Genomic DNA, 23,237 nt, shown 5'->3' with positions numbered 1-23,237 from the left:
GTGGAGGACTGCCGGCTTGAGGGTTCTTGAATGTGAGTAGCCATGGCAGATGATAGCAGCAGCGGTGGTTGGTGGTGGAGATCGAAGGTGGAGGGTATAACAAGCGGCGTTACGCCAGGCACGGTTCAGATCAAATAAACGTTTCTTACCGGTCTTTGGACAGCCTAGTTCTCTGCGCTTATCCGATAGTCTCCGCCCCTTTTCTCCGCTTATCGGGCTAGGCTGTCAGGCTAAAAATGATAATTTTCTCCATCGCCCTCGGAATCGGAGGCACGGCCTTGGTCGTCATTTGACCTTGTCCGACATCTTCCACCGCGTAGCGGATGAACCCTATGTCGCCGACCCACCGCCCACACCGCTTTCGACCGTTTCTAAGCATCGGCTGGGCAAAGGGCCCATATCCAGATACAGTGTCAGAAATTCTGCATTGCTCACTGCCTAACGTACAAACCGCAGCCTTAACACAACTGACACTACGTACATACCCACAGAATTGTGCCGGTACACACCCCTCGAGGACAACTACAAGGCCTTGCTAATCCCCTCCGTGCGCACTCGCCACCCCCCTGTCGGACTCGGGAATCCAGGAGCCGTGCCACTACTCCCATCCCATCCTGCAGCCATCATCGCCACAGCGTAGAGCAACGCACCCGAACCCGGGAAGTACGGCGTCGGAACTCTTACGCCGCCAACAGGCATCCCGACATCGTCGAACTCAAACAGGGGATGAAGAAGCCACTCGATCGCCTTCTCCGTCTCGCCGTTGCGCGCTGCGGACATAGCCAACATCGGGAAGTCCCATCTGCGGATGCGATCGCCACGGTCAGTAAGTGTCCTGACTCCTGAGTTTCCAACCAGCAGCATATGCCATCGTCGATGTATCGCAGCCGGTATGAAGAGCCTGCGGAATACGGAACAGATTTCACGCAGGCTCTCCATTCCGCCTGTCGATGTCCCGGAGGGGTTGACACATATGAAATGCATAAGCGTGTGGTTGATTGCACCTAACCACCTTGGCCTCGAACCCATGTTTTACCATGTGGATTTGCGACAAATTACGATTCGTGCAATTCGCCGCAAACTCACATCGAATCATAACGATATGAAATGTCCACTTACCCCCAGCAATTACTGATATTCCAACTCGTCCAGACTTTCTCTGCGGTCGCCTTCGCGATATCGAGGCTCACGTTCGCCGTCTGTGGCAGCCATCCATATAGACCAACGAGCGCCGGATGGTCGTTCGTGAAAGTCGGGGTATCCCAGAAGTCGCTTGGGATGCCCTCGTAAACGGCATACAACCCATCCTCCATAGGCAGCGGCGCCAGGTTCTCCTTGACTTCCGTCCAAGCCTCCGGCACCTCCTCTCCGAGCCTGGTCATCCACGTACTAGCGTGGTCGAGGCCGAAGCGCCAGTATGACAGCTCGAACGCTGGGTTCCGCGTCGCGTTCGGACTCGTATCCTCGCTCACGACGTACATCGGCGGCCCGAGATCGAAGAAACCCGTGCTCGTGTTGCGTTTCGCGAACACAGCCATCCAGTCCGCTGTCGCACGCACGACGTCGCGCCATTTTTCAAGCGTGGCGCGGGAGCCGGTAGCACGATACTCGTATTCGGCGAAGACGAGCGGGTGGGGCTGTTGCCAGATGAGGAGCTCGTTGATCTCCCCAGGCGCGGAGCGACCGGTGGGATCAGTCATCTTGGACCAACGTGCGCCTGCGGAGTAGTGCTCCTGGACCTGCGCGCGCTGGATAGAGGTGGGTAAGAAGCGCGAATATACACTACTCGCTCTGTCGAGTAAGTCCCAGTTGTTCCAGAGGGCCCAGTGGGCGCTATGCCAGAAAAACATCTCCATATGAAACTTGCCGTACTAAGGAGTGTTGTGAGTGATGCCTCTGGATGTGGACTGGTACGTGTGCTTACCCAGCCATTGTTCACGAGTCCCGACTGACATCACATCGTCACTACAGCTCTTCCAGACGAAGTGCACGACACTCACCTCTTGCGGCGGGGTATTGCCAGCTTCGTTGACGTGCAACAGGTACTGAGAGAGGATGATGCGCCTCTGGAGCTCCTCTGCGCGTGAGTCGGTGGATCCGGTCACCAGGTCCACGAAGCCATTCCCAGACCAATACTCCTGCCAGGTCTGTTGCGAGTCTTCCTCGACAGCCTCCACGGACGGCAACGACTTGATCTGCCCAGGCGTATATGCGATCGAAACCGAGAAGCTACGACCGGCGGTCGCTGGTATGATGGTGTAACGATGCTCGTCGGCGGAGACCCGCGCGATGGAGAAGTTGTCCCCGCCTACGAACGTGAAGATAGTGGTCGTACCAAGTGTATGCGCGACCGCAGCACGGACGTTGTCGCCAAGCCCCGCACCCGTGCTGAGCGCAGTGGTATGGTTGCTCGTCGCGTTCCACAGGCCCACAAAAGGTGCCTCGAACTCCGACTTGCCGTCGTTCCACGGGAAGTCGAGGAACAGACCGAGTTGGCCAGTTTCCATCAGCGGAGAGGTGACCGTGACGGCGACGGTGTCGCTACTCTGGGCCGCAACGGTCTGCACCTCGACGTCCTCGCCCTGCCACTGGAAGGTGCTTGACATCGTCCCCGACCACAAGTCAAGTTCTTGCCGCGTCCCCACCAGGTCGTTCTCCGTCACGTTCGCCGTGCTGCCACTCCCGTCAAGAAACAACAAACCTACTCGGCCCAAGTTGACGCGGTTGGGATTCGACACCATCCATTGGTCCATCGGCTGAGGCCCGTCAAACATGTACTGGACGCCATCCCAGACGACGCCACGGTAGTTGTCGATGTCCGCTTGCGTCATGCCGGCTGGCAGCGAGTCGTTCTTCCACCCCCAATCGGACATGATCGCGAACGGGAGAAACGTCTGCAGTCCGGTGACGTCAGCGCCAAACGCGAAGTGCCCGTTCCCGACTTGCATGGGTGTACTGTCGCTCGACGCTGTGCGGACGGGGTTGTAGCGCGACACGATGGCATGCCTGTTGATGCGCGCCAAAGCGCCGGCAGCGTGGAGCAGAGCGAATATGAACAGGAAGATCAATCGACGCATGGGTTTTCCTGGATTGTGGGGAATGTCAAGGTCAAAGAATATTGCTGTGGACCCTCACCACATACTTGTAGTCGCCGCCGCGGGCCATCGATTTGTAGCGAAGTCGCTGTAAGCAGATGGGTGTTGCAGGTGACGTCGTCGCGGTCCGGGACATTCAGTGCAACACGCATGTGACCGAGACATGTTGAACAGGTATCGTCATGCGTACCAATGGACACCCGCGTAAGAAGACGAGTCATACCGTCACCTTGTCTGACGGACGTACATTAGGTGGGCACGAGAAGGAGTGCCGTAATACCATCGCCGAATTCGAATAGCTGGCACGAGTCGTCGTCTCGCCCTTGAAATGGCTTCGGTCTGGATAACTCGGAGCCAATATATAGACATATTCCAGAGCGTTCTGTGACGTCGAGTCCGAAAATGCTCGAGGCCATCATCTCCGACGAAGATAACCCTTCCTGACAGTGATTGCAAGCCCGGCTGAGTGCCCTTGGCTTGCGAGCTTATGAGGGGGCCGGTGGACGCGACTGCTCCCCTTGACGACGTCGCACCGATGGCGACGCCCTCCTGCGACGAGGCACCACGGGCTGTTCCTACATAGGGAGCATGGCCCGGTGTGAGGAGGACTTGCCACGCAAAGACCGGATTTCGGACGGCGCAACTTTCCGGATGAACACGTACAAAAAGACCTAAGCATACATATCATCGATGTTATGAGGGGAGATATCCTCCGAATCTAAGCCTTGTACTGAGTCTTCATGGCGATCTGACAGCCTGCGTCGCTTGGACGGTGTAGCATCGAGATTGTGTTCTTCCGACGGTTCCTCCGGGTTTTGCAGTAACTCGGCGGCTCTAGCAACGAGCTTGCCGTAGAACGTCGGATCGAACTCGATGCACTCGAGTCGGATGCACGGCGCAGCGATGGTGCCGTGATCGAACTTCTGCCGGAGGTCCTTGAGACTTGGGGTCTTGCCCGGTCCTATCTCCTTGACCAGCTGACGCAACTTTTTGGCAAGGCAATATGTCTTGGCCTGTATCATGGAGTCATCGTCATCGGAACCACAGCTACAAGCCAGCGATGAGGACGACGAACACTCACATTCTCAGGCAGAAGAGCCCACTCATCCTTCGTCAAGGAGTCCACCTTGGTCAGCTGGTAAAGGCCGTGATAATGGAAGATTTCGCTGTCGGTCCTTGTCCCAACAAAGAGATGGCATGGCGTGTAGATCTCGCCGCGCCTATATCCATGCGCTGCTGCCTCGAGATCTCCATCCTGATCTTTTCGGATCTCGAGATCGTACGGCAGGAAGCCATGCTTTCCCGGTTCCGTAGGTAGCCACGTATAACGGTCCCAAGTCGCACAGAGGTACGCCTGAATGTTGTACTGCGATGCCAAGGGAGTTGAATACTTGACGCTAATATGGAGTATCTACTCAGAAATCGTCCTTGAATAAGCAGCCTCAGTGTACATGCTCACCGTACGGTCAACACCTTCCGTACGTCGGCGGAACCTAGTATCATATTGAGGGACGGACGAGTGAAGACCGCAGGGATATCATCGCTTGAGGAGAGGTCGACATCGATGACGGGTAATGCAGCCAGTTCGGCAGCACGATGCTGGGGAGGGGCGGCTCCGTTGATGGCGGAGAAGCACGAATAGTGGAAGTGTGTAGCTTCGCCGTTATTCTCTTCTGTACGCGCGTGATAGCTTCTCTTCAATGCAGCCACAGATGCTGCCACCCCAGCGTTCCTGTAAGTCGGTTTCAGTGCATATGCATAAAACATCATTGGAGCATCCACCCCATACCTAACGGGAGTCTGCACGCTGGGCACCCGTATCATCAGTGGCGTCTGAACCTCGGCGTTCTTCCGCTCCTTCGACTTCTATCGAGGAAGTTGTAGAACAAAACGGCGCTATTCATTTGTGTAAATGGGGGGGAGATACCTGACGAACTTGCTCAGCTCGGAGCTTGGACTTCAGTTCTTCGATTTGTCGTTCTAAGGCATTCTTCTGCATAGGAGTAAGATCCAGAATAGAGTCGCAGGTAAGTACTGCGCCTGGAACACACCTCTGATGCAATCCTTTTCCGTTCGTTCCCTTCGTAAACAGCTTGCTTCCGATTCCACTCAGCTTCCTGGTGAGTCTTGTCGAGTGTCGCCTGCATTTGCATCAACTGATACGACTGAGCATGGATCAATGATTTATCCATATACAAAGTACTCGAACCTTTCCATACCTGGTTTGACCGCTGAGCCAGTATTTCGGCGGACAACCTTTCAATGGTGGCTCGAGCGTTTGAGACGTCTTGTTCGTAATTGACTTTGACACGAGCGGCCTCCGATGAGAGGCCTTCTCTGGTACACTTCAATTGGTCTTCGAGCTGAGTATGCATCTGACCATTCTAGATAGTCAGCCGGTCATTCGCACCTTGAAGCTGATCCTTTTCGCTGATCAGTCGTGTCTTCTCTTCCTGTACTTGGGCAAGCTCATGCTGCAAATCTGCGACCTGTGCCGAGAACGCCTCCTTGAGCTTGGCACACTCAGCCTCCATCTTTTCTACTTCAGTACGCTACAAGGACACCGTGTCAGCATGATAGCATCGTCGTGAGTCGAATAAGTGACGTACAGCGTTATTGTACAGAATGCTCTGTGAGACATGGGCTTCTATGGTCTGCCGTAGGCACCCGGCAAGGTATTGAGTGAATTGTGGCCTTGACGTGCTCAGCTGGGTCCGTACCGCGGCGCGGCGCTTGTCAACTTCTGCTAGATGACTGAATTACGCAGTCTGTATAGTACTCACAGGGATGGTGGGAGGCTGTGCGCACTGCTGGAGTATTAAGACGTTGAGGTCAATGACTTGGGACAAACTTCGGGTCAAGTCGAGAGCGAACGAGTCGGTCGTACTGACGAACTGTAAAACGCATAGAGAATCATTAGCACCAAGCAGCTCAACTTGATAATGCTTCGGTCCGAGGGTCCTGACCACTTACCTCCGGCTGTATGCGCTTGTCCGCCGAGCTGCCGTCGATGGCGAGTAAAGACTCCGAGTCTCGGTGGACAGCCACAACGTTCTTGTAGTTGCGTTCATGGAACACGTTAACAAAGGTCTCAACCTGTATGTCATATGCAGTCGTGGCGTCATATAAACTAGTCGTCACTTACATCTTGTAAGGTGATAGAACCGATTTTGTGAAGTGCTGCCGCATCTGCGAGTGCCTCCACCAGCTTTGCCGCTATGTCTCGGGCAAAGTGGGTATGTATAAACACATTCTAGAGAAGAGATGTGCAACATACCAACGCAGTCAGTTCATGGTCAACCACATCCTGGCGCGACTAACCTCTGGCGACGCGTCCAACTGGGTATAAAGATTCGCGGTTGCTCTCAGCGCCTCGTGCAAGCTGTTAGAGATGCGAATAGCTCGGTCCATTGCAGATGCTGGACAAGTGCAAGTCGATGTGAAAGGTCGGCCGATATTGGCGCAACTGGCAAGGCGACACTAGGAAGTATGAGGACGAAGTCACGCGGTATGTGACCCTCAACTGTAGTGTACCTACGCCTAATTGAAAGTGGGGGAGACTCCACCGAAAGCCTAAAACTAGCCAGAGCTTCTCTGTGAGGTGTGATACACCCAGACAGAAGTCGGGATGTGCTTGTTCAAGTTGTAAGGGCGATGACCTGAGCGCGCTGGAGAACAAAGCCGATCAATGATATCCAGCGTCGGCTTCGTGATAGCAGACTGCAAAATACTCTAGCTTCTCTATTATCCCATTCTACGTGGCTGCAAGCGCACCTTGTGTCGTCGTCCCCAAGATGCTGAGGTCGTTAACGTCAGGCCAGCTATGCGAGTGGCTCAGTCTCCGAAGAAGGCATTGGACGTACTCTCTACTGCTACAAGTTGCGGTCTTCCGGCAAGAAATTTCACGAAATCAAAGGAGCAATTTTACCCGCTTGGACGGCGCTGTTAGTATGAGCTGGGCTCAAGGAGGAGATCATGGTAGCTTACAGTAAGAATGGCTGGAGTCGCTCCCGCGCCGGCATGACCTTGGCGTTACCGACTCTTGTGACCATACGCGAGCGTGACCGCGATTCCGAAGCTGCCGGGCTGGCTCGTCGCGTCGCGCTGCCTCAGCTCAAGCCTTGCCTCCTATCAGCCCCTTCCGTCCCCAATTCCTAGCACTGTCTTCCATGAAGCGCGCCAACGACGAGAGCAATGCTGCCGCGACAGCCAAAAAGTCGCGCGGGAACACTGCCCATGCGGCCACCGTCGCGATGGTCAACTCCATCCTTGCCAACCCCAAGTCATATCCCATCTCCGGAAGCGAGGAGGTCGTCCGCAAGTCTCTCGTCGACCTCGCATCCTACGCGCGTTATTTGGAGCAGCGATTGGGCGATGCGGCACCAGGCCCTGTCGCTGGAAGCAACAAAGCGGCGGCCGTCGCAAAGCCCGCCGCCAAGTCACAAGCAGATCTGGAGGCAGCGGCGGAGAAGTTGAGGAAGGCTGCGGTCAGTGGCATCAAGAAACAGATGGCGGTGAGTGGCTGTCCAACTTTCATCCATACCTATCCTTTGTGGGCGTATGAACTGACAGTACATAACGTAACGCGTTAGTGGAAGCCTTCGTGCAAGACAGGCTCGGCAAAGTGGTCGTACGATGGTATATGCACCGACCCCGAGGTCTTCGGCGCGTTGCTCGGTCTGGGAGGGCCTCCTACGTTCAAAATGAAGAAATTCACGGTGGCGGAGTTCGAGAACGCGCTTGGCCCTATTAGAGGTTCCGTGAGGTACGTTCGCCATTGTCGTCACGTAGTGGGTTTAGTTGAGGCATCTGAGATCGACAACAGATATGATACTCTCTATATAACCAGCAAGGAAGTTACCGTGCGTTGGTCGGATACAGGAGAGTTCAAGTTCAGCGGATCATACGGCAAATACCAGGTCTGATAGTGATCATGACAGTCAATGGCATGCCTTCGGATTCTGTCGTAGACAGTATCACTCTTACAGCTTATAGTCCGTACATATATGTTGTCAGATAGTGTAGAGTACCTTCCTCGCTAAGAATTTACTCCATCTCGCATGGTCCCTTCGACCATGTTCGGACCAGGCCCTCGTACTTACATACTTCAGAAAAATACAGTGCTTCGACAAGATACAGATTATCACTAGTGTGCGCCTGGATATATGGATAGTCGTACATGTGTGAGTGAGCTACAATACCAACGCTTCAACGCATGCACAACAATGAGACGAGTGTTGACAACAGACGACAAACAGACAAACAAATTATCGTACACAAGGCCGGAGATGTAGACATGTCGCCCGCCAAATGCGACGTCGTGCGATCCTCTCTCACACTCACATCCGGCTCAAAACATAACGCCAGATGTCAGTGTCCTCCAATAACGCTCTCGGGCATCTCCAGCAAGTCCGAAGCGTACTTGTCCAACATGTAGATCTTGAACGACTCGTTGTCACCGAAGTCGCGCATCCACGTTCGGCTCAACCCTCCCTCCCATGCGTACAACTCGACGCGCCAGCCCCTCTTCAGTGCCGTGCGTACGCATCCGAGGAACCCGTCCTCGTTGAACTGACCGACGTTTCCGTCCCCGGTCGCGAGCACGATTGTGGCGCCCCGCGGAACCACGTCGACCGCCGCAATGGCCTGGTGTAACTTCAGCTGGAGCAGCTCGTCCACGCCCTGCTCCCGATATCGGACGCGCGTCGAGCTGGGGCCGCCAGCACCCTGGTCCGATTCTGTCGACGTCCCAGTACCACCACCACCACCACCGGTGGACGTCTTCTGTGCATGGCCGCGAACGAACGTACGGGGGCGTCCGCCTCCGCGGGAGGGACCTGCCTCATTCTTCGCGTTGCTCAAGTTCCGGCTGTGAGTCCGAGCGTGCCCGGCAGCGCGCTGACGGTCCGCGCCGTCGCCCGTGTCAGGCACGCGGGCGTAGATGCGTACTTCGTACCCAAGTTCTTCAGCAGTGTCCATGGGTTGGTATAGTGGAGACGATGTGACAAGCACACGTCGGGTCACGGGCCGACCACGCTCGAGAACGAGCGCGAGCGCCGCATGGGAAAGGTGCGTCTGCTTGATCTTGCGGATAACGTGTTGCAAGTGCTTCTTGACATAGTTTATGAAGCCAATAAGTATGTTAGAGCTGCAAAGAATGAACAATTGAGCTAAAGATGGGGTAATGAAAGGAGGTACGCACTGATCGACGAATACATGGATGAGGGTGTCTTGAGATTGAGGTACGGGGCCACGTGGATCCGCATAAGTTAATGAGGACGTAAAATCTCGAGATAGCATAGCTTGGAGAGCATCCGATTCCGAAGGGAAGAGTAGTCTGAGCTTGTGTGCAAGAGTCCGGAGTTGAATCGTGCGGGCATCAAAGGATTTGGTCATAACGTGTAGGCTGGGAGTAGATCGACTGTGATGGAGGCGTGGATTGTGCTCGGCATTGGCGCGATTCTTCCGCTTCTCCTTGCGGAAGATAGCAGGCGTAGCAGGGGTGGTCTTGTAGTTAGGTGGGGAAGAGGATGAGACATCTTGTGAGGAGGAGGAAGTGTCCCCGTCCTCAACGTCAGCGCTCGCAGCATCGACGCCATCAATGCCGCCCGCTGTCGTCTCGGTGTGGGTGCCATCGTCCAGAGCACTGCGACGAACAGACCTGGCACGCTTGCGACGCCGCTTCCTGCGGGAGGCCGAAACGAGAAGCTGAGAGGCACTATCTGACGTCGTCGAGGTGTTGCCGCGCTGCTCACGCCTTGCGGCAAGCTTCTCTCTTTCTGCGGCGAGATACGTCAAAGCTTCATCGAGATCGCCAAGAGAGGGCCGTTCCAAAGGGTCCTCGTCCTCGATGGGCACCTCCAGCTCCGTGCCATCATCGTACTCCGAAGCCGTATCATCCGAGTCAGGTGGAAGGACAGAGCGGCCGCGCACGGGGCTTCCGGGTAGGGAGGATGTGAGGTAAGACGTCACTCGCCTGCTGGTCCATACTGATGGGCCTTGGAGAGGATCCGAGTCGTCCGAATGAGAGAATGCGAAGGAGGATGTGGGTGTGGCACTTCGCGTGACGTCCGCACCGCCCCGTGGGTGCAGGTTGGTCAGTGCCCTGAAGACAGTGGTGAAAGCTCCCAAGTCTGGTGCATCTGTCCACGTTGTATCGTCAGCGGCGCACGAGGGGTGGTTTAAGAAGACGCATCGCTCACCATCGGAAGTTATCCCGCTGGCGGCCGAGTACGTAGAGAAGGGGCTCAGAGGACCAGGGGATATCGAGGAATCGGTGACAGACTGGGTCATAAATATCGAGGGGCTTGGGGGCGAAAGAGAAGGAGTAGTGGTGAAGAGAGCGTGGTGGTCCTGAGGACGGTTAAGTAGCACGGCAAGTAACGCCGAGTCAGCGGATAGCTTCCGGCGCTTGGACCCGCCCGCATAATGCCTCCTAGCACGTGTAGCAGGCAACCACATATATGGTAACCCGGGCTCCGCAAACTCCCGCAGTCCAGGTTACGGAGGGCCCAAGGGCCACTGCGGAGGCAAATGCCTTGATCGGCAACCAAAGCTATGCTAGAACAAAGCGCCATATGTCGATGCACCTTAGGAGATCTAGAGGCCGAACTTGAAGACAATGGAATTATGTAACACACCGGTTTACGGCTATCCTCATATTCTCGGATGCTAGGCCTGTGCTAGGCTAAGACACATTTGTGTACCACACATGTGGTACTACTACACACTCTGTGAATCAGAAACGGTATGAGTCAGCTGTACCATTGATAGAGAGTGGCAAAGGGCTCACCGCCATGTTCGCGGGCAGCACTCAGCAACCTGACCCAAGTAGCACCAATCTGTCACAGAGGCCGACAATGCAGATGCATTCCAGGTCAGTAGACTTTGAAATGTTTTATTTTGTACACGTTCTGGTAGCCATAGAGCAGAACAGGTGCACAATGGTGGGAGGTCAGCGCCAGTGGTGGTTAGGAGGGAATCCTCGAGGAACCTGTCGTTGAAGTCGGTCAATGTGTGCGGCAGGGTCTCTCCAAACCGTGTATACCTGTGCTATATGGCATACTATACGGTCATGGAGAGGATGAGGGGTCTTGTGGAACAAACCAAATAGCCTGAGGTCAGTGCTGCAGCACCCCAGAAACGCGAGAAGGTCGAGATAAGGTTCAGCTATACTTCACATGACTCACCTGGAAACAGCCAAGAATTGCCTTCTGGAGACTTACTGGGTTATCTCGTTCTATGGGAACAAAAGTCAGTCGGGAAGCTACGAAGCACACGGTGAGATGAACACTCGACGCGTCCGACGTTGCGCGTCTATTTCATCTCGGTCCATCGCGGTCACATGAGCGTGCTCGAATGCAAGCATAGCTACATCCAATCGCGACATAGCACAGTGTAGGATGCATCCTGATATTGTGCAAAAGAACGACGAGAGGTATGAACAACGTATAAGCATGCAGCAATGCACCGATATGCGGCGATCCAATGTCCGGAGAACATGCTATCTATATATCCACCCGATCCGAATGCCTATGCGAGTCTATACGTTAATGCGGTGCGAGTGCAGCAATGCAACATGAACAGCGGGAATAAATGCAAGAATCTACTAAACAGTGCGTATCCTGACGATGGAGAAGAATATTATTTTTGTCAAATATGTAGGTGCTTGAGGTGTCCTTGAGTGGTTGGTCGTCCTCTTGCGGGACCACGACCCGGGCTACGCTAGATGGTTGCGAGAGCAGTCTGTATGCGCCCGAGACCGCGCTGCATCCACTCGTCGGGCGCGACGCGCTCTTCGGTGGTGAAGATCTGGTCGTTGTACATTGAGAACGCCCAGCTCTCAACGTGCGGCGCGGGTAGAGCCGTGATCGCACGCAGTTCGTTGCCTATAGTCGTGAAAGAACATACAGTCAGATGAAGTGCACAAGGTTAACACGGGAGTGTGACGTACGGATGATGTTATGCGTGAAGTGGTCCAGGTTCTATCGTGAAGCGGCGGGTCAGGGGGCTGCATGCCTGAGGTACGCGTGAGCTTACCAGGTCGTTCTTGTCGTAACCTTGTCGCATTGTTGAGTACGTCAACAGTGTTCCCATGCTCATGAGTGCTTAGATCACACTTACCAAACGGATCTATGAAGGCACGCCGTAGGTTAGAGTCCAGATTGACGGGATCGGCAGGAAGCACTCACTTTCGATCTCTTCTCCAGCAACCAAGAAGCCGAAGAAAATGAAACTCTATCGTTGGGGTGTCACGAGCATGATCCGTTACGGGTAATCAATCATGACGTACAAGTAGAGTCGTCGCAGGGATGGTGAGCCAGCCGAAGGTCGACCAAATCTGGAACGGCTGTGGGGGGATGAGTGCTCCCGACGGACGTAACCTCGCAGAATGGGCGCACCAGGAGCAAGTTATACAGAACCGCTACGCTCCACAGGTGGACGCGGTACCTACGGGATGGAAGTCAGACAAAGCGTGCCACGTCAGTGAGCAAGGTACATACGAGAATGGAATGGGCGTGGTCAGAATACGCTCGAGTCCAGTCAGGGCGTCGACAAGTTGGGTCAGGGCGTTGAGCAAGTTCGCTACACCGACATGAGATCTGACATCGTATTTCAGGACGTAGCTGGAGACGTACTAGCCGTGGGCGGAGGGACGATGTTCCGATCCTGCAATGCTGCAATGTATGAACTCTGAGGACACAGCGTCAGCGTGAATCAAGACGCATTCCGAAGTTCACGGACCAGGTAAAGAGATATCTCGAGCGGCAAGTTATGCGTGACGGTCTTGCTCCGAAGCTTCGCCCGCATGCGAGCAGCCTTCTTGCCCTGTATCCGAGGTAAGAAGCTATTGCCACCCCAATGTCGCGAACAAACGTACCTTGACTTCTTTGCCCCTCTTGGCCAAGAAACCGACCAGCAATGAGAATGGGAACAGATCGAGCAGGTGGTACTTCGGCGGGTTACGTGCGGGAAGGAGGAAGTCCTCGGGGCGCTCGTTGCCAGACATCCCAGAGTAAGTCGAACCCTTGTCACCCTTCTTCTCGTCGAATGTCCTTGAACGGCCATTCAAACGATGTCCCGAAGGGAAATCCACCTTGACGCTAACTTTGCGTGATGTCGCTGGGAGGGGGAGCTGGCCCTGCGAGAAGGTTTGACTCAAGGGAGAGGCCGGCGGTTCACCAGGTGCAGATTCGAGCTCGGGTATCGGTGCCGAACTGTCGCCACGGGCACGTAGACGCGGAGAAAGAGTCGACGATCCACCCTCCGCGGAGGTCACGTCCACAAGCGAAGGCATACCAGGGGGAAGGGCGTAGGACGGGAGGAACTTCACCAGGTGATAGAGATCAACGTAGTACACGCCTTCTTCACCGCGCAGGTAGTGCTTGACTGCGACAGCAAATGCCTCAATGAGATTGATCACCGTCTTCTTCTCGATGAGCACGCGGGCTTTGCGTTGCTCGGGCGTGGATGGATCGTCCTTGGCTGCAGGCATCATTTCTGCACTCGGACCGGTGGGCACGAGCATGAGGAGTCAGCCAGAGAGTATCGCAAAACCAGCATGCTACGCACCCGGGACATGGAACCAGATTGTCCGTGCCAAAGTTCTGCTCCCCAGAATAATCTGCGACCACAGCCGTCTCCCCTCATTGTACCGCTCGAAACTTGCAGTCGTCCGGTAGGATACGACGAAACCTAGGACGGTACCGATGCTGTGGGACGGATGTCGTCAGTCAGACTGATGTAGATCGCATCTCGACGTGGTCGTGAACGGAGGCGAAGGTACATGTACTTACACAGTCAGCAAGGTCGATGGGATGGCGAGACTGTGCACGTTATGGCTGATGACGGAGATGGCGGTTGCCCATGCGGAGAAGAAAAGGAGGAGGGGCCAGCACCGGAAGACTGCCGTCGCAAGGACGGCACTGAAGAACCTCGCGACAGTCCCGCCGTTGCGAGTCGGCGAGAAGGGGTCCACAGCGTACATGAAAGAGGTCTCCATAGTGTTCGGAGCGACACAGCGAGAAAAGAATGAAAAATTATAGGACAAGTTGCATCCAGAGAACGTCGTAGAGACAGGAAAAGTAGGGTTGCCCGAAGGTCGTGTGCCGGTCGGCGGTCGTTACTTGGCAAGGGCGGAAGCCGCGTTTCCTGGACCGGGGCCTGGACTATAATAGTAATAGGCGGTGTCTACGGCGACTTACAACTTGTTTGCAATCAATATGCGCGATGTTCATTGACATATCAAACGGATGTATTGCCCAGCCTTTTCGTGATGAAAGCCAAGAATAACAAGCGGGACAAGCGCCATCAACTTTCGGTCAACGCGATAAGTCACGCCACGTCACGTGTACAAAGATGTCACGCGTCGCGTTTATCCTGATCACCTTCTGCTTGAGTCACTCCCAAATCGGTCCGTGAATGCGGTCGCGGGCTTTTCTTCTTCTTCGTCCTTGTACTTTTACTCCTCCGCGCATCCACATTCGCCGGAAACATTTAGACATGGCCAACCTCCCGGTCAACAAGGCTGCTCATCCTTTCGACAAGGCGCGATTCGAAGCGGTGCTCAATCGCCGATTCTTCTATGCACCTGCATTCGAGATCTATGGCGGTGAGTTCTTCAAATCAGTTCGATCTTGCTGCGGCATAAGTGTGGCGCAGGACGAATATGGCGCGGCGATGGTTGGGTAGTGGGGAATGAAGCATAGTTAGCTGGCGATGGGACGTTCAGTGCTGCGGTGAGCAGAGGATATTTTGTCCTGCAGGAACGGGCGGGAGCATGGAGTAGTGATGTCGTGCATCGCATGCATATCCACGTTGCTACGTGATGTCGGTGTGTAGGATGTTGTCGTCGAGTCCCGTAACGGGTCTATGGACAGCGTTTCCAGCGTCACTTGTCATCGCATCAGAGCAGCTACTGCATTCACTTTCCATGGGCTACCAAGTCCTCAATCGCTGCTGGCGGCGGGGACCTCCCGATAGATCTGTCGTGCGCCGTGAGTAGAAGTACGAACTGATCGGATTTGTTCCAGGTGTCGCTGGTCTCTACGACTACGGCCCGCCGGGCTCGTCACTTCAAAGCAACATCATCTCCGAATGGCGCAAGCACTTCATAGTCGAGGAACATATGCTTGAAGTGGACACGACAATCATGACCCCAGCGCCTGTCTTCGAGACCTCCGGCCACGTCGCACGTTTTGCTGACTGGATGGTGAAGGACTTGAAGAATGGAGAAGTCCTTCGCGCCGACCACCTGGTTAAAAACGTCTTGGAGGCACGTCTGGCAGGCGACAAGGAGGCGCGCGGCCTAGCCGCACAACCTGTGAAGGAGGACGATAAGAAGAAGAAAAAGAAGGACAAGGCAAAACCTACTGCCGTGAAGCTCTCGGATGAGCAGGTCGTTGAATACGAGACCATATTGGCTCAGGTAAGTGGAGGTCTCTGACTCTGTGCGATCGGCTGACGAGAGTGTCGTATAGCTGGACAACTATTCTGGTCCGGAGCTTGGCGAGCTGTGCAAAAAGTACAACATCAGGAATCCAGACACGGACAACGAGGTATCAGAACCTGTCCAATTTAATCTCATGTTTGCCAGCAGCATTGGCCCCACCGGCCAGCACCCTGGTTTCCTGCGACCTGAGACCGCTCAGGGCCACTTCCTGAACTTCTCCCGGTTGCTGGAGTTCAACAACGGCCGGGTGCCGTTCGCATCGGCGCAAATTGGTCGCTCCTTCCGTAACGAGATTTCTCCGCGTGCAGGGCTGCTGCGCGTGCGCGAGTTCACCATGGCCGAGATCGAGCACTACGTCGACCCGGAAGACAAGAAGCACGAGCGCTTCGCTGAAGTACGGGATGTGGAGCTCGACCTTCTCGACCGCGACACGCAGGCGGCCGGAAGCACGAAGCTGACGCGCATGAAGATTGGGGATGCGGTCGACAAAGGCATCGTTGCGAACGAGACGTTGGGGTACTTCCTGGCGCGGATCCACCAGTTCCTGATCAAGATCGGCATCAACCCTACGCGCCTTCGTTTCCGCCAGCACATGGGGAACGAAATGGCACACTATGCCACTGACTGTTGGGACGCCGAGATCCAGAACTCGTACGGCTGGACCGAGTGCGTGGGGTGCGCAGATCGTGCTGCATACGACCTTACTGTCCACATGGCAAAGACGGGGCACCCCCTTGTCGTACGCCAAGCTCTCAAAGAGCCAATCATCACCGAGAAGCTGGTCGCTGAGTTCAACAAGAAGAACTTCGGGAAGACCTTCGGGAAGGACTCAGCCGTCATCCAGACAATTATCGGAGGCATGGACGAGGCCCTGCTCGCAAAGCTTCAGGGCGAACTCGCGCAGGGGTGAGTGTCCACATTGTCTCCCCGCGGCTTGAAGGTCGAACGTGCTCACACGACACATCCCCATTCTACAGGTCCGCTACCATTACATCGTCCGACGGTCGAGAATTCAAGTTGACGCCTGACCTTCTGACCATTGAGAAGAAGACGTTCAAGCAATCCGGTGAGTTTCACATACACACCCTTTCGGGGTGCAGTGTCATCTGACCGAACTGCGTCTAGTCCGCGAGTTTACACCGAACGTCATTGAGCCGTCGTTCGGTCTCGGCCGCATATTGTATGTGCTGCTGGAGCACAGCTTCTGGAGCCGAGAGCAAGACGTCGAACGCGGGGTGCGTCTCTTGCGTCCTTCCGTGTGTCCACCTCCGCGATGTATTCACCCTGAATGTTTGCGTTCCGTCTAGGTCCTGTCCCTGCCCGCAGTCGTTGCCCCGACGAAGGTTCTGATCGTCCCTCTCAGCGCGAAGGCCGAGTTCGATCCCCTTGTCCGGGAAGTCTGTAAGTATAGTTAGCCGATGTCAGGTGGTCCTCCGCATGCAGTCCCGCGGCCACCTGTAGTGTTCCGATGCTGACGCAGTTCGTTTCCAGCGTCGAAGTTGCGCAAGGCTGGAATCTTCTCGCGAGTGGACGACTCAAATACGTCCATCGGCAAGCGCTACGCGCGCAACGACGAGCTCGGGACCCCCTATGGCTTGACGCTTGACTTTGCCTGTACGTCCTCTCGCTCGCGTCTTTCCTCGTCACACGTTCGCAGCAAGGTGCTCATATCCTCGTCATCTCCGCCACAGCTGTCCAGAACCGCACGATGACCCTCAGGTGAGCTTCATTCTCAAGCTTCTCCCCCTCGGCCAGTGATCACGTTGGGTGTTGTGGCACCCAACGATTGGCAATGCCGCCGGCTGCGCGATGCTTATGAGTCTTCCATCGCAGGGAACGCGACACGACTGGGCAACTCATCGGCGAGATAGACGAGGTTATTGCCGCCGTCACTGAACTCGTGAACGGCACCATTGACTGGGCGGAGGCGTGCCGCAGGTTACCGGCGTACGACGGCGTTCAGGCGGTGGAGTGATAGAAGCTTGCGTGATTGCAGCTCCTCCTGCTGAGCTCGGCCACTCAATGTCCGCGAAGGGCGTATCGGTGTCGGGGTTAGGCAATAGAAGGAATGTCGAGGGTACAACGTGAGTGCCTGCAAATGGGAAGTTACCTGAAATCTGTACGTTCGTTTCATCACCGCTGTATCAAAACAACTGGCTGCCCCGGAGCGCGCAATGGGTGGTATCATTGTTGGGCCATCGCACTCGGAGCATACGATATCGCAGTAGATACGGCGCACACCGTGTACAAGATGAACTCTGGTACGACCTGCAGCAGCGACTCGTGAGCATGACGGCGAGTCAGCAGGGTCATTAAGTTCGTGCGCCGTGGCATGCGTTCTCTCGGCCACAGCACAGTACCCGAGAGACACGCTTCTGGCACTGGGAACGTGCTCGTCATCGCGCTCGGCGTTGCCCGCACGGCGTAACGCTAATGGACGAGAAAGTATCGACGGACCCGACCGTACGTGTTCTCCCATGCGTTCCATCAAGGGGTGTTTTTAGTTTTGCATGGACTGACCGTAGCAACAGGTCGCAACGGTCATCCCTGCGCAATCGCCCCTAGTGTCCCAGTTTACGCGAGATGTGATCCACACGCCGTGTCAAAATTGATGAGCAACCCCGGTGCGCTTGCGGCTTGGCCACATTTTTCCGTCATATGGTCCCTCGTGAGGGGGTGTGCTGCAAGTTCCGCGAACCTAGAAACTGACACATACGCATGCACATCTATGCACACGCACGCGGGCGATCCAGCTCGGCGACCTTTGCGCCCGATCGCACTGTGCGTCAGGCTTCAGGCACCCTGCATGCAATTTCCGGCTGCAGACATATCCATGCCCTTCCCGTGGTGTCAGAGCGGTGACGCGAGACGTCGGCCTGTCGTGGGCGAAGCGCAAGCATGGCATCGCTGATAGACCTTGCGAGGTTATCCGCGCCAGCCGCGAGGTTCGAAGGGGACCAGTCAAGCTTCCGGCGACTGTAAGAAGTCGTGCAATATACATTGCAGACCGCCGGGGACATGGCGGCGAGATGTCACGGATGCTTCGCATGCGTACAGGCGCAGCGACTAGTACGCGGTCAGCAGACTCGCGTGAGGTAAGGCTGGTAATACGCCGGGGGCGTCGTGAGTGTGGGGAAAGCGCGGGATGAGAAACTCAGCCAACGGTGTGGCCGCAGCTCGCGTGTCCGCTCACGCGTAGCTCTGCGTAGATTCTCCGGGAAAATACTCGTGAAGTAGGCGCAAGGGGCAGAAGTGTTAGCAGACCGCAGCACCGTCCGCAAGCGGGCCAGCGCGGCCAGGTGAACCCCTGTGTTACAGTGTGTACACACACCGTAAGCCCGGCGCGCGTGCGGACGGCAACCCGCGGGACCGGAGCACCAACCTAATTCAACGTGGGGGCCCGGATATTGAACGTATTCGTACACTTCCAGGGCAGGAGGACCCAACCGGCGTCGTGGGTGCGCCTGCGAGGCACCGCAGCCGACGTGGGGCGGCGATGACGCCAATGGCTGAGAAGACCGGGACGTGCTGACATGCGCAGATCAAGCGTCGACGCCGGGGGTGTCGAGATGAAGCGGGCCATGCGGGGTAGTGCAGGAGCCACTTCGAGTCTGGGCCTCTCTGAACTCTATGCCCTTGCCCTGGCAGTGGAACAGCGCGGGGAGAATGTGAGAGTTACAGTACGCGCGAACGAGCCCGAGAAGAGGAGGGAACGCGGTTGTCGCTTGGCGGAACGCGAGGCGCGAGAGAAGGGAAGGCGGACGCGTAAAATTGACGTCCAACGCGCCTGGCGACCGTGGAAGCCCGTACGGCGAGTGGTTTTCTCGTTCGCTCGTTGGAAGCAACGTTGTGCGCAAGATGAAACGTGTGCGAATCCCCGCTCGCAGTGCTGCAGATTGTCTCCGGATCGGACGTTCGAGCTCGAAGAATGCTTGAGACATTTTCGCGCGGCGGTCGCGAGTTAGATGCATTGTTCTTCGGGCGTTTTCACGAAAGGCGGTCGCCTGGACTTGTCGGTTCTGGGGGCGGGTCTGAACATGTTGTGTCCCGATGATCAGCCAACGAGGAGCGCAAAGCACGTACGGCAGCGCACAATCTTGCTTACTCGAACCCTACACGAAGATGAGGGACAGTTCTGGGTACGCGGAAACATCAATGGGATCACCTACATGGAGACCTTCTGAGCGGGATCGCTCACGATCGCACTTCCGCGATGCGAGATTAGATTGGGGGTCCTGCGCGGCGGGTCATGAGCAGCATTGAAGCGCATCCGGCATGCAGAGGGCATGCAAACGCATCTTCGCGGACTGACAACCTACGGGAATGGGCACGGCCTCGCCTGACGAGAAACGCACCCTCCCGGAGTCTGAACGCTGTGGGGACGATCCCCAGATGCCTGCCGCGCTAGAGATAGGATAGACATAGTAGGTTGACTGCCGTATGCGGAGTTAAAAAGGTTGGCCAGACTGCAGCTGTGCACACCGGAGGATATTGAGCAGCACTCGAGGCAGGGACAGGGTACAGACATTCGCAATTGACTCGCTGTCAAGCTTTTCGCTCGACCGAGCCCTGCTTCTTCGCGGTCGGTCAGATGACGCCCGTGGACTGTATGATCGTGCGAATGCACCAGGAAATCCTGGGACTTGCTCTGGCTGGACCACTAGGATCCCGGGGTGCACTGCGCGAGCACTAGTTTGGAAGATCCAAGCCGGCGATACACAGACGTCTGCGGCAACGTGATCAGTGCATCGGACCTCCATACAAGCGTGGCTTCCACGCATAGTCAATGGCCGCAATTCAGCATTTCTGCCAAGGAAATAGATGCGCAAGGGGTCGCTCAGAGATGCGTCCGTGGGTAAAGTACGACATGGCTGCTCGACATGCGACCCGCCTGGTTGGCTCACGAAAAGCGTCCTGACCTTCTCGACCGGTGTCGGCCTTGGTCGCAGGGCATACCGTACAAGTTGCGGCGACGCCTTGAGGGTATGCGCGGAATGAACCAATCTCCGGTCGTCACTTGGTCGCGCTGCCGTACAACGGCGACACGAACAGCCAGAATAATGCACTGGGATGACAGGACAGAAGACCGCAGCGCTGCGTTCATAGAGCCTTTATGGAGAACAGATTGTCAATTTCTGCATCGCAGTCGACATCATATTTGCAAGGGTTACGTACACACAGGATGGAGATGGTCGAAGAATCCATCGGTGTCCCCAAGTGACGAAACGCCTTAGCAATTCTGCAGACCGAACAGAAGGTACTGACCCCGAATCTTCTGCAGCGTTGACTGTCATACATCCGCGGCGTAAGACAGGTCGTGCTCCAAGGGGCTTCCGTCCGTCGTTCCTTGCGCGTCGGAGATGTTGAGGGCGTGCGCCTCGCTGGACGTACTGAGGGAAGCCGTGTGACCACTCGTGCAGGAATAGCTTTGCCTAACACGGGGGCAAGACGCAGGAGAATACTGCAAGGGACAAATGATGGCAATGCGTCATACGACGGTCTTGTGTCAAGCGACTGACAAGTGTGAGTGTGCAACATATCCCCGCACTCTGTCCTGTGCAGTCCCTGGAATGACTGGATAGAGCAGGCGTATGAACATGCCGAACTCAAGCATGAAAACGGGGTCAGAACACTTACTGAGCATACGTGGCACCGATGTCCCGCGCTCCTGTGTCCATTGCGAGTGTGTACATTGAGGATTAACTCTGTTGAAGTCTAACAGCAGTAGATGCAGAACGAGTAGTAGCGGACCTTACTCGAACGGTCTAGTCACCTTGGAAGAATGTGACGAGAGTGATTTGTTTGGTTACGAGGAGATGTGCAGAGCTCATGCGTCATGTTGACGATGTTCATGCTACAACACGGTGGGTGGACACTCCATACTTCGCCATAGTGCGTGCTAGAAGTCAGGGATAAGCGCCAGAGACCGGCGGGGGAAGTGGCTCGGTTGGAGAAGTGCTCCTGCGAAAAGTGGTCCTGGGCAACCTGCGAGAATAGAATTCCGAATCAGTTCCCAACCAGAGTCAATCTGAAGAGGACGTACGCGCAGGGATGGGATCAGAGACGGTGCTGCGTTCCCATGAACGTGGACTGAATGCGAGCAGGCCGCATTCAGCAGCGGAGCGCCGTGCGGTCCTATGATCTTGAGAATGAGAATGGGGATGCCCTGGAATGTCGTACGGAGGGTTTGGAATCAGTCGCCCAAAAGGGTATGGTCGGCCACGATGCGAGGAGGACATGATACATGGCACGAAGCTGTCCGATTAACAGACATGTCAGGTGGGGACCCCAGTGCGTGTGAGGGCTGCCGCTTCGGACTGTGCTGTGCAGCCACGAACGTACAGCGGCCGCGAGGCAGAGGCTAGAGCGGGCAGCGCGACGAGGAGAGCTGAGCTGGTCTGAGGGTTCCTGCGCGTGGTGTGTGTCTTGGAATTGTGTGGCATCTGGGGCTGGCTGCAGGGGCCACTGGGCTGCGGCTAGCATGAGTGGCAATCAAAGTCGCACAGTGAGCTTGTGCAGCGGAGGCTTATCTGGAGCACGTCGGCTACCGAGGCAGGCGTTGTGGCACTACGCCGGGTTTGGGAGGTGCGTTGGGACTCCGCCACTCCGCCAGACTCCGCGGAAAGGCGAAATTAGTTTTGCGGGCGGCAGGGAAGCGAGCCAGATCGCCGAGGAGGGAAACGAGATGTGCAGATGCTGGCCAATTGCGTTCGTTGCTCGCTGCAGCAGAGGTCATCGCTCTCTGGCCAAGTCTGGGCCCGAGCGCATATAAAGTAGCCCTCCGTCCCGTCGCTTTTCCCTCTCATCACTCCAGTCGCGTCTGCGTACCTGGCCATCGCCCTCGCTGCCCCCTGCGCTCTCCCGTCACGAACCGCGTCGCCCTCGCGCCCTCGCCCTCGTCCTCCGGCACGCTAGCCCCATCTCTCTCGGCCACACCCACCGGTCACGCGCACCATGCCGTCCCAAACTCAGAAGTCCGCCTCCTCGGCATCCTCCCGCTCCTCCACCAACTCTATACCACCAGAGCAGCTCATCGCGCTCCCGAGTCTTGCATGCTCCCTCTCATCACTACCCCAAGCCAAGAGCATCGACGGCCTCTCACTACACCCCACCATGCTTGCACAGCGCAACGCTGAGAGCCAGGCAAAGGTAACATTTAGTTTCCATCCTTGCCACGTACCGGTAGTAATCCTGTATCGTCAGTTGCAAAAAGCACTGTCCAAATCGGCTGCCAATACCACTCTTCCCGCATACGCTGCCCCCCATGTGCGTATCTGAGTCCAGTCCGAGCCCACCCTCAAGCCTGACCCGGTCGCCCGTTGCTTTCAGATGCAACCCGTCCAGTACTCCCCAAACTCCAACCCGCCACCACTCATGATGCGGAAGCCCGTGAGTATACATCTTGTCTTCGTCCTCGTCCCTGTTCTTACGCGTCTCGTCGTCGCAGGCAAAATCAAAAATGCAAGTCTGAGCGACAACCCCCTTCCCCCATAGACTTGTCTCTCTTCTCTCCGTGTTTCTCTCTCTCCGGGACTTTGCAGTACCTACTACCGCTGCGTTCGCTGTCATACCACGGCATAAAAGCTATCCGTACGCACTCGATCTTGCTTTGCATCACTAGACGTTCCTCTCTTTACCCTTATTCCCTCACATGGCATCGATATCCTCGCGCACCTCCCTGCATGTCTCTC

General features: G+C 56.0%; 7 protein-coding genes across 7 annotated transcripts; 3 read left to right on the top strand and 4 right to left on the bottom strand.

Moving 5' to 3' along the window:
* Positions 1-401: 401 nt before the first annotated feature.
* L226DRAFT_531023 (uncharacterized protein) lies at positions 402-3,335 on the bottom strand. Its single transcript, XM_067679993.1, has 5 exons — positions 3,143-3,335; positions 2,001-3,085; positions 1,925-1,948; positions 1,120-1,871; positions 402-802 (listed from the first exon to the last, which is right to left on the bottom strand). The coding sequence occupies exons 2-5, from the start codon at positions 3,075-3,077 to the stop codon at positions 523-525; spliced, it is 2,133 nt and encodes a 710-aa protein (XP_067539771.1). The 5' UTR covers positions 3,078-3,085; positions 3,143-3,335; the 3' UTR covers positions 402-522.
* Positions 3,336-3,569: 234 nt separating this feature from the next.
* Positions 3,570-6,989, bottom strand: L226DRAFT_609717 (uncharacterized protein). Its single transcript, XM_067686082.1, has 16 exons — positions 6,959-6,989; positions 6,870-6,892; positions 6,634-6,815; positions 6,417-6,575; positions 6,241-6,348; positions 6,069-6,191; positions 5,879-5,989; positions 5,705-5,803; positions 5,506-5,647; positions 5,315-5,451; positions 5,147-5,260; positions 5,023-5,088; positions 4,885-4,961; positions 4,555-4,827; positions 4,177-4,492; positions 3,570-4,108 (listed from the first exon to the last, which is right to left on the bottom strand). Exons 4-16 carry the CDS (start codon positions 6,504-6,506, stop codon positions 3,767-3,769), a joined length of 1,998 nt encoding a protein of 665 aa, XP_067539770.1. The 5' UTR covers positions 6,507-6,575; positions 6,634-6,815; positions 6,870-6,892; positions 6,959-6,989; the 3' UTR covers positions 3,570-3,766.
* A 253-nt stretch (positions 6,990-7,242) lies between these two features.
* L226DRAFT_550726 (uncharacterized protein) lies at positions 7,243-8,020 on the top strand (the record flags this gene model as incomplete). Its single annotated transcript, XM_067682768.1, has 3 exons — positions 7,243-7,609; positions 7,688-7,860; positions 7,921-8,020. Exons 1-3 carry the CDS (start codon positions 7,265-7,267, stop codon positions 8,018-8,020), a joined length of 618 nt encoding a protein of 205 aa, XP_067539769.1. The 5' UTR covers positions 7,243-7,264.
* A 20-nt stretch (positions 8,021-8,040) lies between these two features.
* Positions 8,041-10,464, bottom strand: L226DRAFT_501712 (uncharacterized protein). The gene is made up of 3 exons (XM_067677843.1): positions 10,298-10,464; positions 9,298-10,237; positions 8,041-9,243 (listed from the first exon to the last, which is right to left on the bottom strand). Exons 1-3 carry the CDS (start codon positions 10,386-10,388, stop codon positions 8,466-8,468), a joined length of 1,809 nt encoding a protein of 602 aa, XP_067539768.1. The 5' UTR covers positions 10,389-10,464; the 3' UTR covers positions 8,041-8,465.
* A 944-nt stretch (positions 10,465-11,408) lies between these two features.
* On the bottom strand, positions 11,409-14,368 carry L226DRAFT_531020 (UPF0187-domain-containing protein). Its single transcript, XM_067679992.1, has 13 exons — positions 13,892-14,368; positions 13,668-13,807; positions 12,976-13,595; positions 12,840-12,923; positions 12,734-12,788; positions 12,599-12,680; positions 12,497-12,545; positions 12,388-12,444; positions 12,287-12,332; positions 12,219-12,227; positions 12,135-12,154; positions 12,049-12,079; positions 11,409-11,983 (listed from the first exon to the last, which is right to left on the bottom strand). Exons 1-13 carry the CDS (start codon positions 14,095-14,097, stop codon positions 11,820-11,822), a joined length of 1,563 nt encoding a protein of 520 aa, XP_067539767.1. The 5' UTR covers positions 14,098-14,368; the 3' UTR covers positions 11,409-11,819.
* A 229-nt stretch (positions 14,369-14,597) lies between these two features.
* L226DRAFT_479988 (glycyl-tRNA synthetase) lies at positions 14,598-17,771 on the top strand (the record flags this gene model as incomplete). Its single annotated transcript, XM_067676865.1, has 9 exons — positions 14,598-14,706; positions 15,128-15,522; positions 15,575-16,452; positions 16,524-16,612; positions 16,672-16,781; positions 16,854-16,947; positions 17,038-17,160; positions 17,238-17,265; positions 17,380-17,771. 9 exons carry the CDS (start codon positions 14,598-14,600, stop codon positions 17,519-17,521), a joined length of 1,968 nt encoding a protein of 655 aa, XP_067539766.1. The 3' UTR covers positions 17,522-17,771.
* A 4,729-nt stretch (positions 17,772-22,500) lies between these two features.
* On the top strand, positions 22,501-23,040 carry L226DRAFT_567359 (uncharacterized protein; the record flags this gene model as incomplete). The annotated part of the gene is made up of 3 exons (XM_067684018.1): positions 22,501-22,695; positions 22,750-22,812; positions 22,876-23,040. The coding sequence occupies 3 exons, from the start codon at positions 22,501-22,503 to the stop codon at positions 23,038-23,040; spliced, it is 423 nt and encodes a 140-aa protein (XP_067539765.1).
* Positions 23,041-23,237: the final 197 nt, after the last annotated feature.

Source organism: Lentinus tigrinus, assembly GCF_003813185.1.
Source record: "Lentinus tigrinus ALCF2SS1-7 unplaced genomic scaffold L226scaffold_4, whole genome shotgun sequence".
Classification (NCBI taxonomy): Eukaryota; Fungi; Basidiomycota; class Agaricomycetes; order Polyporales; family Polyporaceae; genus Lentinus; species Lentinus tigrinus.
Note: the sequence above shows the minus strand (reverse complement) of the source record. Positions and strands in the feature narration are given on the sequence as shown.

Bases quoted from the DNA above. Each gene is read 5' to 3' on its own strand.
- L226DRAFT_531023 (XM_067679993.1), bottom strand. From the start codon at position 3,077: ATGCGTCGATTGATCTTCCTGTTCATATTCGCTCTGCTCCACGCTGCC. The intron at 1,949-2,000 runs GTGAGTGTCGTG...ATGTGATGTCAG, and splicing joins GCAATACCCCGCCGCAAGAG to TCGGGACTCGTGAACAATGG. The intron at 803-1,119 runs GTAAGTGGACAT...TCGCATCCGCAG, and splicing joins AATATCAGTAATTGCTGGGG to ATGGGACTTCCCGATGTTGG.
- L226DRAFT_609717 (XM_067686082.1), bottom strand. From the start codon at position 6,506: ATGGACCGAGCTATTCGCATCTCTAACAGCTTGCACGAGGCGCTGAGA. The intron at 5,990-6,068 runs GTAAGTGGTCAG...TGCGTTTTACAG, and splicing joins ACAAGCGCATACAGCCGGAG to TTCGTCAGTACGACCGACTC. The intron at 5,089-5,146 runs GTGTGTTCCAGG...ACTCCTATGCAG, and splicing joins GGAAAAGGATTGCATCAGAG to AAGAATGCCTTAGAACGACA.
- L226DRAFT_501712 (XM_067677843.1), bottom strand. From the start codon at position 10,388: ATGACCCAGTCTGTCACCGATTCCTCGATATCCCCTGGTCCTCTGAGC. The intron at 10,238-10,297 runs GTGAGCGATGCG...CAACGTGGACAG, and splicing joins CAGCGGGATAACTTCCGATG to ATGCACCAGACTTGGGAGCT. The intron at 9,244-9,297 runs GTGCGTACCTCC...CATTCTTTGCAG, and splicing joins ATCCATGTATTCGTCGATCA to CTCTAACATACTTATTGGCT.
- L226DRAFT_531020 (XM_067679992.1), bottom strand. From the start codon at position 14,097: ATGGAGACCTCTTTCATGTACGCTGTGGACCCCTTCTCGCCGACTCGC. The intron at 13,808-13,891 runs GTAAGTACATGT...TCCGTCCCACAG, and splicing joins CCATCGACCTTGCTGACTGT to CATCGGTACCGTCCTAGGTT. The intron at 12,445-12,496 runs GTGCGCCCATTC...ATCCCCCCACAG, and splicing joins TTCTGTATAACTTGCTCCTG to CCGTTCCAGATTTGGTCGAC.